Source organism: Malaclemys terrapin, chromosome 2, assembly GCF_027887155.1.
Source record: "Malaclemys terrapin pileata isolate rMalTer1 chromosome 2, rMalTer1.hap1, whole genome shotgun sequence".
Lineage (NCBI taxonomy): Eukaryota > Metazoa > Chordata > Testudines > Emydidae > Malaclemys > Malaclemys terrapin.
Window position 1 is genome coordinate 284,041,504 of NC_071506.1, and position 17,438 is coordinate 284,058,941.

General features: G+C 42.2%; 1 protein-coding gene across 2 annotated transcripts in view; it reads right to left on the reverse strand.

Moving 5' to 3' along the window:
- The window catches only part of SMARCC1 (SWI/SNF related, matrix associated, actin dependent regulator of chromatin subfamily c member 1), a 169,172-nt gene extending 151,985 nt beyond the window's left edge, over positions 1–17,187 (reverse strand). Inside the window, exons 1-2 of one of the 2 annotated variants that reach the window (XM_054016816.1) lie at positions 16,943–17,187; positions 5,491–5,610 (exon numbers count right to left, since the gene is read on the reverse strand). In XM_054016816.1, coding sequence (XP_053872791.1) covers positions 5,491–5,610; positions 16,943–17,182 — 360 coding nt within the window. In that variant the 5' untranslated portion in view covers positions 17,183–17,187. The remainder of the gene's footprint in view (positions 1–5,490; positions 5,611–16,942) is intronic. The other variant, XM_054016814.1, reaches the window with a different exon arrangement.
- Positions 17,188–17,438: the final 251 nt, after the last annotated feature.

Consider the following 17,438-nt stretch of genomic DNA (forward strand, 5'->3'; position numbering starts at 1 on the left):
TTGTTCTTGACAAATTCATGCTGGTAAATCCTTATAGCCCTATTATCCTCCAGGTGCTTATAGACTGATTGTTTAATAATTTGTTCTAGTATCTTTCCAAGTATTTAAGTTAGGCTGACTGGTCTATAATTCCCCAGGTCCTCTTTGTTCCCCTTTTTAAAGATTGGCAGACATAGGACCTTCTCAGAGCTAACTGCTAAAGGTTCCAAGATCGCTTAAGCCAATTCCTCAAGTACCCCAGGATGAATTTCATCAGGCCCTGCTGACTTGAATACACCTAACTTATCTAAATATTCTTTAACCTTTCTTCCCCCTTGTTGTTAACACCGTGGTTTTGATTATCTGTCACCATTAACCTTTTTTGGGACAACTTGAAACAAAATAGCCATTAAACACCTCAACATTCTTGATGTCATCAGTTAGTTATTAGATCTTCTTCCCTGCAAAGCAGAGGTCCTATACTTTCCTTTGTCTCTCTCTTGCACCTAATATATTTAAAGAACCACTTCTTATTGCCTTTTATGTCCCTTACAAGGTGGAACTCATTCTGTGCCTTAGCCTTTCTGATTTTGTTCCTACATTAGTCCTGGGGGGATTCTGCACCAAAAATTTTAAAATTCTGCAAATTTTATTTGTCAAAATAATGCAATACAATCACACCAGTTTCAATTGTTTTGGTAAGTTATTTAAACTACAATACAGAAAAAAGTCACAATAACTATTCAGCATTTCCTAAACACATGAAAGTTAAATTACAAATACTTGGTAACTAATACCCTGCATTCCACTTATAATCCTGGATTTTCATTTAAATTACATTATAGAACACCAAACGGGGGGAGGGGGAGGAAGTAGAATGTCATTTTAAATTGCTCAGACTTTCACACATGCAAGTCATACAGTTTTGCTAATCATTGTCCTGGACCTAGCTGGGTACTTTGGGAAGTGCTTGGTTCTGATTGTCCTAACATTTTATTGAGTGTTTGGTAAATGTTTTATTTGCCCATAAAAGTCTTTTTTTTTTTTTTTTTTTAAACGGGCAAGTAAAAATCTAACCCCATTGTGCCTTTTTCTGGGGTGGGCTATGACGTGGCATCAGAGGTCTGGTACACCCCATCACAGATTCCTTTTTGATTTTCAGGTCATTAAAGAGCTCCTCATGGAGCCATAGTAACCCCCTTCCATTCTTCATCTCAGGATAGTTTGCAGTTGTGTGTATAATACGGTCTGCTTGAGAAACTACCAGATCTCCTGAACTCCTTTTTCCTTTAGATTTGCTTCCCACCGGACCTTACCTACTAGTTCTCTGAGTTTGTTTTTTTGAAGTCCATTGTCCTTATTCTGTTGCTCTCACTTCTTTCTTTCCTTAGGATCATTTTCCTTAGGATCACTTTCTCCCAAATTGCCTTCCATCTTCAGATTCGCTATCAATTCCTCCATGTCTGTCAGAACCAAGTCTAAAATTGCTGTACTCCTGATTACTTCCTCCACTTTTTGTAACAAAACATTGTCCTCAATACATTCCAAGAACTTATTGGAAATGTTAGGTTTTGCTGTATCACTTTTTCAACAGCTGCCTGGGTAGCTGAACTCTTCCATTGCTACCAGGTCTTGGGGTTTGGATACCTGTTATTTGTTCTAGAAATGCCTCATCCACCGCCTCTTCCTGATTTGATGGTGCACAGCAGACCTCTACCATGACATCACCCCTATTTTTTTAACCCTTTTATCTTTACCCAGAGACTCTCAACTGGTCTGCCTCCCACTTCCTTCTGGATCTCAGAACAAGTGCATATATTCTTGATGTATAATGCAGCACTCTTCTCCAAGCCCCTGGCACAGGATTCTTACATATTGTAAGAACATAATGTATCAGAGGTGACCACTGAGCCCCGAGCTACGAAAAATAGAAACAAAGGAGTGGTATGGATTAAAGAGATAAAGGAGAATCTCAGTATTTGTTTAAAAAAGAAAGTTTCCAGCTGTTTTCCTGAGGAAGACATCCTTGAAAAACAGAGTTATAAACTAATCAGCTGGGCTCCACTTCTGCAGCAGGAAGACTGGATGGGGCAGGTCCTGAAGATACCTTTCCGTGTACAAGTTTTTGTAACAAAAAAAGTTTATCTTGTGAGAACTAGCAAAAAATTGTTTTGCAGACTTACCGCTAAATGCACCTCTGATTGATTTATTTATTATAGTACCTGAAGCATACAAGGCACCATTTCTCGTCAACCAATCAACGGGGTATACCATACCACACATTATAAAAAAAAAAAAAAAAAAAGACATTTTAGATAGAAATCCAAAATTGAGAGTAGAACATCAGTTGGAGATTTAAAAGGTCCATTAAGGTCCCATTCAGTCTCTCTCTAAGGAGTCAATATAGGATTGCTTTCTAGAGTGTGGACAAAACAGTGGAGAGGACTCTAGTTTTAAATTGGAAATCATGCTTCAGATTTTAACATTCTTTGCCAAGGTCACTAGTCAGGATATTTGTAAGTTTAGAGCTGGCTGAAAATTTGACAATTTTTCCATTGAAAATGCTTTTTCAACAAGATGCGGCAGGAAGCGTTCTCAGGTAAAGGATGCAATTACCGGGGAAATCGGGGGAGGAAGAGAGAGAGAACACCCCAGATCCAGAATAGCCAACAGCTATTCTGTGGTTAGGGTACTGTGGGAGACTCAAATTCAAGTCCCTGCTCTGCCTGATTTGCAACAAGGACTTGAATCTAGGTGTCTCCCATCACAGGTGAGCACCCTACCCCCAGGCTATTGGTTATTTAGGGTTGGTCGGTCTTGTTTTTAATACAGCAGCAAAAGGAATAAGGAATTGTTCAAATGTCATTACAGGCTTAATTTGATCCCATACAATTCTATATATTTAGACTATTTTAATGGAGGTACTGAAAATTGCATGTGTTTAATAATTGCCCTTTTGACATGGTTTGCATAGATATTCTTGTTTATCAAATTCTTTGTTTAATAATAGGTGTGTATAGCTGTGTTTTGTCATGAGTAAACAGCTAAAATCCTTGGTGAAAAAAAATCTCTCTTACATAGCCACACTTTAAAGCTACATAATAAAAATGTCCCTGACCCTGAAGAGCTTAGTCTAAAATAATAATCATGGAATTCTTGATGCAGGGGGTGTTCTGTGACTGCTCTTTATTATTACAGTGGTCTCACTAGTCTTCCTCCCCATCTGTTGGGTCCACTTTTTGTCTCTCATCATATGCTTAGCTTGTAAGCTCTTTTGAACAGGGACCATTATTCTATTACATGTGTGTAGAGTACCTAGCATAATGGAGACATGATCTTTTTCTGGAAACTCTAGGCACATTATTCCCAAACTGGCATTAAGATTGAATAACAACAATTCTTTGCAGCCCTCAAAACATTATTCCACATTGGCTTTGTATATTTAATAATACACCATTCCTTTTAAAAGAGATTTTTAGCTGGTCTATGGTACATGCCAAATTTGCAAGTCATTTCCCCAGAGTATTGTGGGCTAATTATGCATCTAGGTGACACTGGTGTAAATTGGGGAGTATTAACCCATTCTTCTCAATTGGCAGGATTAAGGTTTTTAAAGTCTATTCTGAGGATTTGACTGATCAATGAAAGCAATGAATATACTGAAGATTCCAAATTTAAAGCAATAAGGAGATTTGTAAGTCAGTCAGTCTAGGGAGTAGTATTTTATTACATTGACCTTTCCAACTGATTATGATAGGAGAGATCTCAGTTTTATAGTTACTGCAGATTAGTGGTAGTTATGAATTCATGTCATGTATTTATAATTCAGGTAATGTATTTTCTAACCACAATACATATGCTCAAATAACACCACCGTTAGGAGTTTTAGCAGTCGAGAAAGGTAATTCTGTTCTTGCACTGGTAGGGTGAACAGTTTTTCCCTAGTTCACCAAGCATACCTCATCATTTTTAAATTTCCCTTCCAGCCTCAGAGTATGCATGCCCCATTTCAACTGAAAGAGTAGCTGCCCTGAATTTCTAATACCCTAAAAAAAGCCCACCAGCCTCTTCAACCTTAATGTTCCCATAATCCAAGGGAAATCTGCTGATTATATGAAGATATAAACCACAACTGCATTTGTGGCAAGACCTAATTTTAACCATGCAATGTGCTAACCCATTTTACTTCTCCTAGAAAGTAGAACTCTTTTGATGATCAATTTAAGATTTTATACTAGGAACAAGTTTAAGAGACCTCACATGATTCTACATTCCAAGCCACTGGAAACTCCATAAATAGGAATGGTGAGGTAAATAAAAAGCTTAAAATGTACGGTTCAGTCACATATTGTTTAAATCAGAAAGGTGTTTGAGTCTTAGAAACCTGCACTAAAGCAAAGAAATACTTTCTTTTAAAAATACACTTCATTTGAATCCTGTTTTTTTTAAACAAACAAAAAAAACCTAAGAAATCTAGACAAGAGTGCCTGCTTGCAAAGTGGTTCTTTTCCAAGGTATGAATTGTAAATCTGCTACAGAGTTTCTTAGATGAAACACACTACCTAAGTTAAAAGTAGAATTAGCTTCAGCCATTACACTTGCCCTTTATATTCCCTCAGATGATTATGATTTTGCAATTTAGTTTTCCTATTTTTAAAAAGTATTTTTCCTCTCTCATTTCAATGTGCAAGGCCAGCACAGAGGAGAAACTAATTATATAAAAGCAACAGTGAAATTTTCCATGCAAGAAATGCTATCAGGTGCACTTTGTAAACCAACTGGAAAAAATAAAGATTTTCCTTATAATCTTTCAGTGACAGTAATGGGGGGCATGGATCAGTGTTCATGTCGCACTCCCCGTCAGTATCTGGCCCAAGCTGGGGAAACTAATGATCCAACCAGCAGACCAAATTCGGTGATGAATCCTGGTAACATGCCACCTGAGGCACGTTGCGCATATGCTACGAAAAACTGACTAATATTAAAGTGCTATTTGCAATACGATCAGGAAAAACAATTCCTGGCAGATGAGTGATTTTCAGATTGATTGTATCCATTTAATAGTGTCTAATTAAAACATAGCCATAATTATGAGGAATAAATTATGGAATCTGGTGAAAAAATTTTGACCAAAGTTGGAAGTTATAAAGCTATCAGTATTGCTGGGTCTCTCTGATAAAGATTAAATCCAAGTTACGGTAAAATATTCCCAGATTTGACCCTACAAAAATTACTATGCCATCTGAAAATTAAAACCACTCCTCACTTTCAAATGAGCTGCTGAATATTGAAATGGCAGGATGTTTCTAGCTTAAAGCTTGTTTCACAAGACAAGAGGACCAAGCTGTTCACCCATCTGCATTAAGCACTGGCAGCGACCGTAGAACAGCCACAGATCTACCTTATCAGCTGGAAGTGTGCCAGTGTGTCATTTGGCAACAAAAATATTGGATGAACAAGAATGAAGTATACTGCTATAATGGCAGTCGCTCATGGCATTCAAATACTCACAGGAAGTTTGGTGAAGGCAGGATTGGTGACATGTTTCCCAAAGGCATCTTCCTGGAACTGCAGCAGCTGCACCACCAGACCAGCCAATGTTTTATTGGTCGGAGCATCTGCCTGAACATACTGAAAGACACAAACACATACTTACTGGAGATGGGGGAGAAAGACAGTGCAATTCCTTTGGCAATTCAAAGACCAATTCCAGCAAGCTTCAGGGCACTTTTTTTTTTTTTGCGCTAGCTTTTAGACTCATATAATCTTTAAAATACATAAACAAAACTCAGTTTTAGTTCTCAGGGACTATGCTTTCAATCCCAAATAAACCACACTGCCATAATCCACAAGAGGGGACAAGGTATGTATTTCTGTAATACAGCTCAATACAGCAGCAAAGAGTGGACATTTGTCTATTTGGGGGGTTTCATTATTGGTTAGTTTTTACAGTCATGGATTTTACGTTCTTTAACAGTCATTTAACTGCATGAAGAGCAGCTATGTTAGAATAGTCATAGTCAGCCACATTTACAAAATCTTTTTTTCCTGCTTATTTAATGTATTGCTTTAGACTGATACACGATAGTCTGTACTTTAAGATTTAGTCTAAGAGTTGGCAAATATCTGTGGATCGTTATTAATTCACTGGATTCAATATTCTTCAGAAAAGGATTAAATACTTCATTAGAGATAGAAATCAGATTGAGTTCTAAGGCTAATTCCAGCCCTCAGATATATACAACTCACTAGGAAAACACTGTCTACTCCTCTCGCAAAAGAATTACCCAGTGAATTCCACATTAATTCTTCCAGTTGCATCTCTTCACTAACCTTTAGTGTGTTCATGCACAATCAGGAAAAATATACCCAGAAGACCAAATTTCTGCAATTTTGCAACAATCTACAATCAGGTAATTATTTATTTCCCCAGGCATAGTACTTCAGTGCATGACCAGTTCATACATAATCTGAGAGGCTAATGTTAGTTGGTCAGTAAACAGACTAATCATTGAGCCATTTACCTGGTGAATAACTGATATAATACTCAACCAGAATACCTTATTTCTTCTACTGTTTCTGTCTAGCCAGACTCCTATATATACTTCTGGGGAAATTCTGCGCCAAAAAAATTAAAAATTCTGCTCACAATATTTTAAAATTCTGTGTATTTTATTTGTAAAAAATAACACAATATAATCACATCAATTTCAATTATTTTGGGTAATTTATTTCAAAAGACCTGTCATCAAGTATGTCTTTAACAATACAGACAGCAAAAAAGATTCAGGAAATGTTTTTTGATAAATAGATTCCTTAGTAGGCATATTAATCCAGAACTCTGAGTAAGAATTCATTTAAACTACAATACAGAACCATATTTCCCACATCCCACAGAAGCAGCGCAAAGGCTTGGGGGAGTCATGGGTAACGGAGGAGCTATGGGTGAGGGAAGTAAATTGCTGGGAAAGAGCCTGGGTGTGAATTTGGGAGGGTTGTTAGGTATGGGTGGGAAAAGTATGGAACAGGGTTATTTTGGGGGGGTGGGGGTAGGGGAGAGGAGAGATTGCTAGGGAGCTTCCCCCATGCAGACCCTGGCCGACCCCTAGCCTCTCCCATTCAGTCAGGCACATCTTCCTGTCCCCATGTGTCTTTGCACCCCGTCAATGTGTCTCTCTCCACCCCCACTCAGACACCTAACCCCCATCACCATGTGGCCCTGCACCCCCTTATGTCCCTATGTGCCTCCCCGTGTCCCTGTACCCCCACCCAGCCATCCCTTGTAGCTCTGCACCCCTCCCACACCACCATGTGGCCCTGCACCTCCCTCCCCGTGGCCCTGTGCCTCCACTCCCATTCAGCCCCTGCCCCAGTCTGTCCTCTCTCACTAGCCCTTATGAGCCCGTCTGACCCCCACCCCCAGCACCCCATGCTCTCCCCATAGCCCCTGTCTCCTAACCTGGCCCACTGTTAAGAAGCCAGGCTCTCTCTCTTCCCTAAGTGGTGGGCAGCTGCTGCTTTGTTCTATCGCCACAGCGCCGTCTGGTGGGCAAAACGTGGAAGTGCAAGAACATTTTGGCAGAAGCTTTTTTCTGCCCAAAAAATTAAAAATATGCAGGGCTCATTAAGTATGCACATGTGCAGTAGCGAAGAATTCCCCCAGGAGTGTATATATAGAGTGTATATATAGAGTACCTTGAGAAGTTCATGAAGCCATAATAGTTACATAGCAGTCAGAACTCCAACAAGTATTTCTATTCTTTGTTAAACCATTCTGTTACATACACATCAGGTGCTGGTGGTCTCAATTTAGTCTGTTAAATAACCAAATAAAACCCTTTAAGCCATTTACTAAAGTAGCATACAAAAAGTGAAGGATACTGTAGAGGCTATGGGTTTCTCACCATGAGATTTCAATAACTAAATGCTTACATTTGTAATTGACTTAGTACTAGCTGTAGAAGCCAGGCTGACATATCTGGAGAATGAAGTTTTAACCATTCAAAGATTATGAACACCACATGGCAGCACAAGATTCCCCAAGTTGCCTCACCAGTGTGTATGTCTCAACCATGACATAGAAAGGGTAGATGGTTTCCAAACCTGTTCAATTATTCAATTCTCCGCCAAAAGGGGAGACAGTTGGGGTAATTTTGTAATGTGGATAGCTTCCCACTATAAACTAGAAAGATCACCAAACCATTTCATACAGGCCACCACAGAGCTTTCTCTACTAATTTGTGCTGGATTCTATCAGGTGACCTAAAAGGCGGCTCTCTCTGTTTTACCTAATAAGAGCCATTATGCATCCTGATAACTACTTTATTTTCTTGAAGTTTTAAGACTTATTGAACCAAGAAGGAAAGCATTTCATAACATTCATACAGTGTTGTAAGTGTATGTGGCTGTAAAAGAGAAAAGATGACAAATTGCTGCTCCTACAGTTTAGGGCTTAAAAAACAAAAAAACAAACCAAAAAAACCACCTCGATTAGTGTGGCTGAATCTCTTCATTTTACAACTGTTTAGATGAACAAACAGGGTTGTGCTGAATGACCAACAATAGCCCTGCAATTCCCAGAAAATTGAACCAACTGTGCACAACAAAAGTCATCACTCTACCTTGTCCGATTTCACATAACATTTTGAACTTTCAGTTTAAGAAGTAGTCTTCAACATGTATCAACTAAACTGCATAGGAAAAAGTGTAGTTAACAGTGTATGAAACTGACAGCATGGGAAGTCAAGTGTCAGATGTTATAATCTTGTTTACATTCTATTTTAATAGAAGTTTATGAAGACAAAATCTTTATTCAACAAGAACAGCATGTGCACACATGCCCAAGAAACAAAGCTGGCAGGTCTAATTTTAGGCCTACCAGCCTCAACAGCACCTAAGTGGAGTAGCTTGCCTGTGCTTATCATTACATCTGTTAGAACATATCCTCTCATCCTCAAAAGCAGTACGTAATCTGCGCATACCAAGAAGAAAAATACTACCATTTCCAAAAAGGCTATTTTGTGCATGATCTTCATCCTCTCTAAAGGAACTTCCTTTATATAAGTGTTCAATAACAGGACCACCTTAGTGACCATGAAAACCCATTTCACAAGGCGGATCCATTCTGCCATCTCTGACTCTTGCTTTGTTGCAGTTTGACCGCACGTGAAATCTGTTTTTTACTGTTAATTTTCCCTGAAATATGCAATTTAAAATGGTTCGAATACTTTTTTTAAACTTTATATAGTGCATTAAGTTCAAAGCACCATAAGAAGTGAGCCAACCCTTAAAATTTCTAAAAAGTAGGTAAGTATGAAGTGTTCCTTGTACAGATAGACATTCTCTTCTGTGCTTCAGTTTTTCTGTGTCTAAGGCCACGTTAAGAGTCAGTAACCAAACTAGGATTAGAACTCTCAACATCTCGACTCCCCAATCCATGCTCATTTCTTCAGATCATATTGCTTACCAGCACCCAAAACAAGTTGAATTTTTTTTTTGTTTCTGAAGCTTTCTTCAGCCTACTGTAACAAAATTAAAAACTTAAGAGCACAAAATGTAACCTCACTCCAGAATACCAATATTTGGAAAAAATAAAATATTCTTAACCTGGATTATTATATATTTTTAGCTGCTACTTTAGTTAGAATTCCAGTGTGTGTCTCCCCACTCCACCTCTCAGGAAAATGCACCTGGGTGTTTGGATATATTTTGAAGAGTACACCTTTTTCACTCTTATTTCTTAATGGAGACTTGTGAATCCCACTCCCACCTCACACAGAGTTAAGTTAAACTTGAGGGCTGTCAAGTTGTTGGAAGAGGAAATAATCAGAAATAGAATACAGGAGCCCTGATGCTGTCTCAGATTTGCTGTGTTACCTTGAACATGGACATGTCATTTAACCTCTGTGCCTCAATTTCCACCTCTACAATAAGAGGATAGAACACTTCGCTACATCAAAGGAAAAACTTGGAGGGTCCTCTCATTCACTATTTGGAAGTTTGAAAGTTGTACAAGAGGGCCTTGCTATGGGCTTTTGCCAGCAATATTAATCCAACCAGATTCTTATTTGCCAGCTGATTCATAGTTGATTTTTTGGGGGGAAGGAGATAGCAGTGAAGCTTACAAGAATCATTCATTTTCATATTACTTTCGCCCATAACAAGCAGAGGCAGCGTATGAGTCTGCAGAGAAGGAAACACAATAAAAAGTTTTAGAGTAAGCTGCCCCAGGGCAAAGACTATGCCTTCTTTTGTGTTTGTAGACTCACCTGGCAGACCGTTGGCACTACAGGAAACAATGTAAGACACATGCAGAAACAACACTAAAATGTCAGATTTGGATACAAAAGCAAGGAAACCCAACTTTAAGGCCATCACTACCCTTAAATAACTCAACTATGTTGTAGCACTTTCACACAAAAGACCACCACTTTCCTGACAATTAACCATATCTAGACTCAATGATTTGAGCTAAAAGCAGAACAGTAACAATACTAGATTTGCATCTTTAGCTCCTTTAAAAAAAAAAAAATCTATTTTCAGATTAGTTCAAAGGAAACTAGCAGAGAAACACTTGCTAATTTAATGTTCCAATGGCACTGATAAGAGACTATGGAACAAGTTTGGAGATGACAAGTTTCCCAATCCAGATACTTGTAGCTAATGTGAAACAAGTTGGTGGTCTCAGTCTACAGGTACATGTCACAAACCACTAAAATTAACACTAACAGAGCTGCAAAGGACTGAAGCAACATGGAACATCCCTCCAGGTCAGGGTTGAGGCATGTTAACAGAACGGGGGGGGGGGGGGGGGGGGGGGGGGGGGGGGAGGGAAGGAAGCTGGCACTGCTGATGTCTGTGCTGTAACTGTTTTGTGGCTAAATAGCAGACTATGAGCACCACTGCCATCAAGCCAACTCTTTCAACCAGCCCAGAGGCCCCTTATTAAAATAAAGGAAAAACAGAAACCTTGTTTTATTAAACAAAATTAGTCTATTGCATTAGTAAAAATTAGACCAATTTGAGAAACAAAATGTTGTGGCTCAGATTACTTCAGTATTCAGTCAGAATCCCAAATCATACCCACTAAACACACTCAAAAGTCAGCCAATCCTCATGTTGCTTGCATTCTCAGGCAGCACACCAGCTGTTTACCCATTTGTTTTTATTGCAGATCTCACCATACCATCTGTCAGTGCTTTCTGTAGCCACCAACCTGATTTTCAGAAGCACTGAGCACATGCAGACTGCGGCTAGACTTGGAGGTGCTTAACATAACTGAAAATCATGACCATGGACTACATCTTTGGTCTGAAATCAACACGAAATTCGATTAAGACAAGTACAAAGTACTTTACTCGGGGAGGAAAAATAAAATGCACAACTACAAAATGGAGAATAATTGGCTGGGCAGTAGTACTGCTGACAAGGATCTGGGGGTATAGTGGATCACAAATTGACTATGAGCCAACAATGTGATGCAGCTATGAAACAAGGCTAATATTGTGGGGTGTATTAGCAGGAGTCTCGTATGTAAGACGCAGGAGGTAACTGTCTTGCTTTTACTGACACTGGTGAGGCCTCAGCTGGAATACTGTGTCCAGTTCCAGTTGCTACACTTTACGAAAGATGTGGACAAATTGGAGAGTCCACAGGAGAGCCACAAAGATTAGGTCAGGTTTTCTAAACCTTTTATGTAAGGAAAGGTTAGGAAACTAAGCATGTTTAGCCTTGAGAAAAGACTACTGAGGGAGGGACTGGAAAGTCTTCAAATTGTTAAGAGCTATTATAAAGAAGGAGAGTGATCAATTGTTCTCCATATCCACTGAAGGTAGGACAATAAGTAACAGGCTTTATCAGCAGCATGGGAGATTTAGGGTATGTCTTCATTACCCACGTTAAAACGCTGCCATGACTGTGTGCTCCAGTGCTGGGAGAGAGCTCTCAGCGGTGTAAACAACTGCCCCCAGGAGGGGAGTAGCTCCCAGCGCTGTAGCACTGTCTACACTGCCACTTTACAGCGCTGAAACTTGCATCGCTCAGCGGTGTGTTTTTTCACATCCGTGAGCGAGAAAGTTTCAGCGCTGTAAAGTGGCAGTGTAAACAAGGCCCTAGGTTAGATATTAGGAAAAACTTTCTAACTATAAGGGTACTTAAGCTCCGGAATAGGCTTCCAAGAGAAGTTGTGGAATACCTCAGCATTGGAGATTTTTAAGAACATGTTAGACAAACACCTGTCAAGAATAGTCTAGGTATATTTGGCTCTGCCTCAGCACAGAGGGATGGGCTAGATGACTTCTCTAGGTCTCTTACAGCGCTACAGTTATTTGATTCTATAATCTTTAATGCCAAAGCTATTTGTTGACCTCTTTAGCACAAGTAGTGTTGGATGTTAAATGAAGAAAATGTGTGTTTGAAATTAAAGACCATCCATGATTTTAAGAAAATATTTCCAGTAGAACTAAATAAATGTCCCAGAATAAAGTAGATAGAGATATTTTAATAGAAAACAGTTATGTACTCATTAATATAACATGATGCTAGTTGCTGTACATGCACATCAGGGCCTGATAACCGGTGTATCTGAGCATTAGTGAACTATAAATAAACTATATTAAATAATTTAATTACTCAACTTTTCATAGTTTGAATTACAGATTTCTATGTAAAATAGTATTTTATCCAGTATCTGTCCCACATTATGTGCATTAGGTTGAAGAACATCTCAGTCCTGACCATAAAAGGCTTTAACACTCCAAATTATTGACTAGGCCTTCAAAGAACCCCACCACATAAAGCATGGGGATCAAACTCATTCAGAAGAGAGGTCTGAATTCCATTTTTTTATTATGGTCAAAGGGTGGGCGTAGAAATGTAGGACTCTCTGCTACTTTAAATCGGCAGCATAACTCCCAGTTATGTCAATAGATTTGCACACAGATCATGAATAAAACTGTTTTTGTAGTCACTGAACTTTTAATTAGAGTTCCTTGCCATCAATTCAGTATCACTAACAATATCACTGTTTTAACTAGCAATTTTACTTGACTTATGGATCAATTGTTCACATTAATTCATCTACCCAAACTTAGTCAATGGAAAAATAAGGCAACCACTGTATCTGCTTTTTGTTTCTCTTCCTTCCCCATTCTCCTTTCTTGATTTCTCTTCTCTTTCCTGTGTTTATGTGCATCTTCTATTCTTCCCTCTGGATTTCTTTCACTACAGTAACTCCCAATTCCCACCCACCTTCTGTGGACTTCATTCCCATGCCCTTCCTCCATGTATCCCACTGAAATGATCAATAATGAAAGTTATTTTTGATGTTAGTATCATCATTGGTCTTTAGAACTGATAGCCTAATGAGATTAATAAAGGGTGAGGGAACTCAGCCTTAAGAGTTAGTTTCAGGTTGTCTGCAGACTCAGGAAGACAACACCGCATTGATTTTTATTTGATTCACAGTTGGAAAATTACCTGCGTAATCGAAAGCTAGAAACTTAATTTTTCTTTAAAAAGCCTGGATTCTATAGTATTAATGTGTCATGCAGGCCACACATTTTTCAACCAGACACAAACTGTTCAATTTATTAAGGACACTATCCCGCACCAGTTGAAGTCAATGGAAGTTTTGGCATTAATACAGTAAGCCTAAAATAGTTCACTATAAAAAGTATAACCTGTGAAAACTGCTATTAGTCTTATTAATAGAAAAGATAAACATTCACATCTGATGCTCTAGTTTTACTAACATTTCAAGATATTTGACAATATAAATCCCCTTGTTTGCCAAAATGGAGAAGCAGTTTTTAATTTTGTTTCCAGTTTTTAAACAGACTATTCACCTCTCTTTTATAGAGGGCTTAAAAAAACTCACTTGCTAAGAATGATTAGATATCTTTTCCAGGTAAATCCTATCAACTTTGCAGAATTTAAGTTTTCATATAAGAAAAATATTAAGTGTCTGGCCATATGGTTAAAATTACCTTCGCATTTAACCAATTAATTGCTGTATTAAGCCTACACTATGATGGATCCAATGCCTTTCCTGATGCTAAGAGCCTTAACAAGCTACAATACAGTGAAAAAGTTCTTGCCAGTTTTCACAGCTACAATCCAGAATCCTATGTGCAGCAGTGAAATTAACAAGAACTGAGTTAACATCATTTTGATACCCTGGCTTGTGGAAAGCTCTGAACAGCAAGAGGGCAGGCACGGATTCTACTCCATAGGAAGGAGGACAAACTGAAGTTAGAAAAGTGATAAAGCAGTATATAAACAATCTCCTCTCACATTAGCCAGGGACTCTGGGATGGAAATCTTGGGAAAGGGAGTGAAAGAACACTCCTTTCTTCCAGGACCCAGAAATATTGGCGAAACCTCATGCTTATAGAAACCAATTAGGCTTCAGGTGGATATAAACCATGGAATCCCATCATAGTCCAGGAACAGCAGGTTTTCTCCTCCCCCCAGCAGTTTAGGTGAAGTATGGGGAAATATCTGGCTTCTCATCTGGGCTTTGCTCCAGATAACGTTCCTCAACTTTCATCTGGGACTTTGGCTAGAAGGCTTAGCCCTCTGGTACTAAGTATCTGGTAAGACTTCAAAGACCCACATGAATTGTGGCAGGGGAAAAGGGAGAAGATGGGATAAACTAGAGAAATACAATATGGAGAGACTTAAAAAATAAGATAGAGAACATGAGTGGAAATACATGGGGTGAAAGAGAAAAGACACTGAATAAGATAATGCAGGGCAAGTGATAACTTTACATGCTATTATAGGAAAAGACATGGAGTGAGCAAGGAAAGGGAAAGGTATAACAAAAGCAAGAGATATATAATTAACTTTTTTAAGGTTTAATAAATAAGAATTTAATTAGCATGTTTTAAATACAGTTTAGCAAGTATTTTTATTTAAATTGCAGGAGTCGTGGTTTTGAGAGAGTATTAGCCATACAAGTATATAATCAGAAAGCTGCACTAGAGTTACAAATCAGTTTAAAAACAATTTTGTTAAACCAGAGCAAAACCCTGTGCAGACAATCTTATTTTGATTTAAAAGCAGGTTATTTTGGTTTAGCTTAAATCTATAAAGAATCTACTTCACCCAAATCAATATGAGCCATTCAAACTGAAATAAAACTGTACGTAAGGGGTTTTGCTCTGGTTTAAATACACTGACTTAACATCATTGGTTAAACAGTACAAGTTTGCATGCAGATAAAGCCACAGTCCTCAGAAAAATGGTCACTGGGTAAATTTTTCAATTCTTCTTCTTTTATATTTAGACAATGGAGCCCTGAACCTAATAAGGTTATAGAAATAACGGATAGTCCAGATAGTTAGGGGTACTAGCCTGGGACTCAGGAGACCTGGGTTTAATTCCCTACTCTACCACAGACTTTCTACAAGGTCTTGGACAAGTCATTCTCTGAGAGTCAATCCTCATCTGTAAAATGGGATAACAGCACTTCACCTCCTTCTATCCCATAAGGGTGTTTGAGGATAAACAGATTATACTCAGATACTGCAGTAACACAGGCTGTGCAAGTACCTAAGCTAAAGAGCATCAGCAATGCAGTTTTTAATAAAAAAGTTAACTTAAAACCCCAGTTTCTCTCCGTTATATGATAATCATGCTCAGCATAACTGGCGCCTCGTGGTGCTGGTGCTATACATGTCAGAGTTTACAGTCCAGTACTCATTATATATTCCAACAGCTGCACACAAAGAAACTACAGTGAAGACCAAGATCAGGAGAGCTCCCTATAAAGTTGTGTAACCGGTGAAAACTACGTTCAACCGGATGGTTAAGACTTCTATTCAGTGTGGCTTTGGTCAGGCTGAAGCGGAGAGACCGGCACCGGGGTGGGACTGGCGAAGCCAGCACCGCCTGGGGAGCGGAGCGGGATGCTCCGGGGCTAGCCAACGCTGCGGAGTAACGTCACCAGCCCGCTGGTCGGTCAACCGGGCCCCTGAACCCCAGCCCGCCTGGGGCCGGGATCCCGCTCCCACCCCCCAAAGGAGCGGCTGGCCCTTTGTTACCGCTCCCGGACTACCTGGGGCGCTTCGCCGGCTACGCCAGCCCCGAGGGCCCGCGGGCCGGGCCGCCCCTTCCTGGAGCGCTTCCCTGGACCCCCCCGGCTCCCTCAGCTCGCCGGGCCGCGCCACCCCCTCCTGGAGCGCTTCCCCGGACCCCCCCGGCTCCCTCAGCTCCTCGGGCCGGGCCGGGCCGCCCCTTCCTGGAGCGCTTCCCCGGACCCCCCCGGCTCCCTCAGCTCCTCGGGCCGGGCCGCCCCTTCCTGGAGCGCTACCCCGGACCCCCCCGGCTCCCTCAGCTCCTCGGGCCGGGCCGCCCCTTCCTGGAGCGCTACCCCGGACCCCCCCGGCTCCCTCAGCTCCTCGGGCCGGGCCGGGCCGCGCCACCCCTTCCTGGAGCGCTTCCCCGGACCCCCCCGGCTCCCTCAGCTCCTCGGGCCGGGCCGGGCCGCCCCTTCCTGGAGCGCTTCCCCGGACCCCCCCGGCTCCCTCAGCTCCTCGGGCCGGGCCGGGCCGCCCCTTCCTGGAGCGCTTCCCCGGACCCCCCCGGCTCCCTCAGCTCCTCGGGCCGGGCCGGGCCGCCCCCTCCTGGAGCGCTTCCCCGGACCCCCCCCGACCCCCTCAGCTCCTCGGGCCGGGCCGCCCCCTCCTGGAGCGCTTCCCCGGACCCCCCCGGCTCCCTCAGCTCCTCGGGCCGGGCCGGGCCGCCCCCTCCTGGAGCGCTTCCCCGGACCCCCCCCCGACCCCCTCAGCTCCTCGGGCCGGGCCGCCCCCTCCTGGAGCGCTACCCCGGACCCCCCCGGCTCCCTCAGCTCCTCGGGCCGGGCCGGGCCGCCCCTTCCTGGAGCGCTTCCCCAGAGTCCCCCGCCCCCGCCGCCCCTCAGCTCCCCAGTCCCCGCGGGCCGGGCCGCGCCGCGCCGCACCTTCTTGTAGTGCTTCCCCAGCCAGACCCGCACCGCGTCCAGCTGGGACACCGTCTCCGGGCTCTCCCAGAACTTGCCCGTGGGGCCGCCGTCCTTCCGCCGCGATACGGACAGTGCCGCCAGCCCCGCCGCCGCCCCGGGACCGGGGCCGCCACCTGCAGTCACTGCCGCTGCCATTGTTACCCTCGCCGAGCGCCGCCACCGCGGCCCTGCGCCTCCCACTCGCCTCCCTCCGCGCATGCGCCGAGCCCCGTACGCTCCGCCCCTTGGAGCATGCTCGGGAATACCGCTCCCTGCCCCCGCCACCGCCGTGCACGCGCCGGTTCTCCACCCCCCCCCCGCGCCGCCACCGCCGCCTGTGCGTCGGCACCCTGGACCGCGCGCCACGCACGCTCCAGAAGCCTGCTATCTCTGCGCATGCGCTAGTTTCCCACTCTTTCCACCCCCCCGTGTACACTCGCTTGTGAGATCCAGTCTAACCTTTAACGCATGCCCC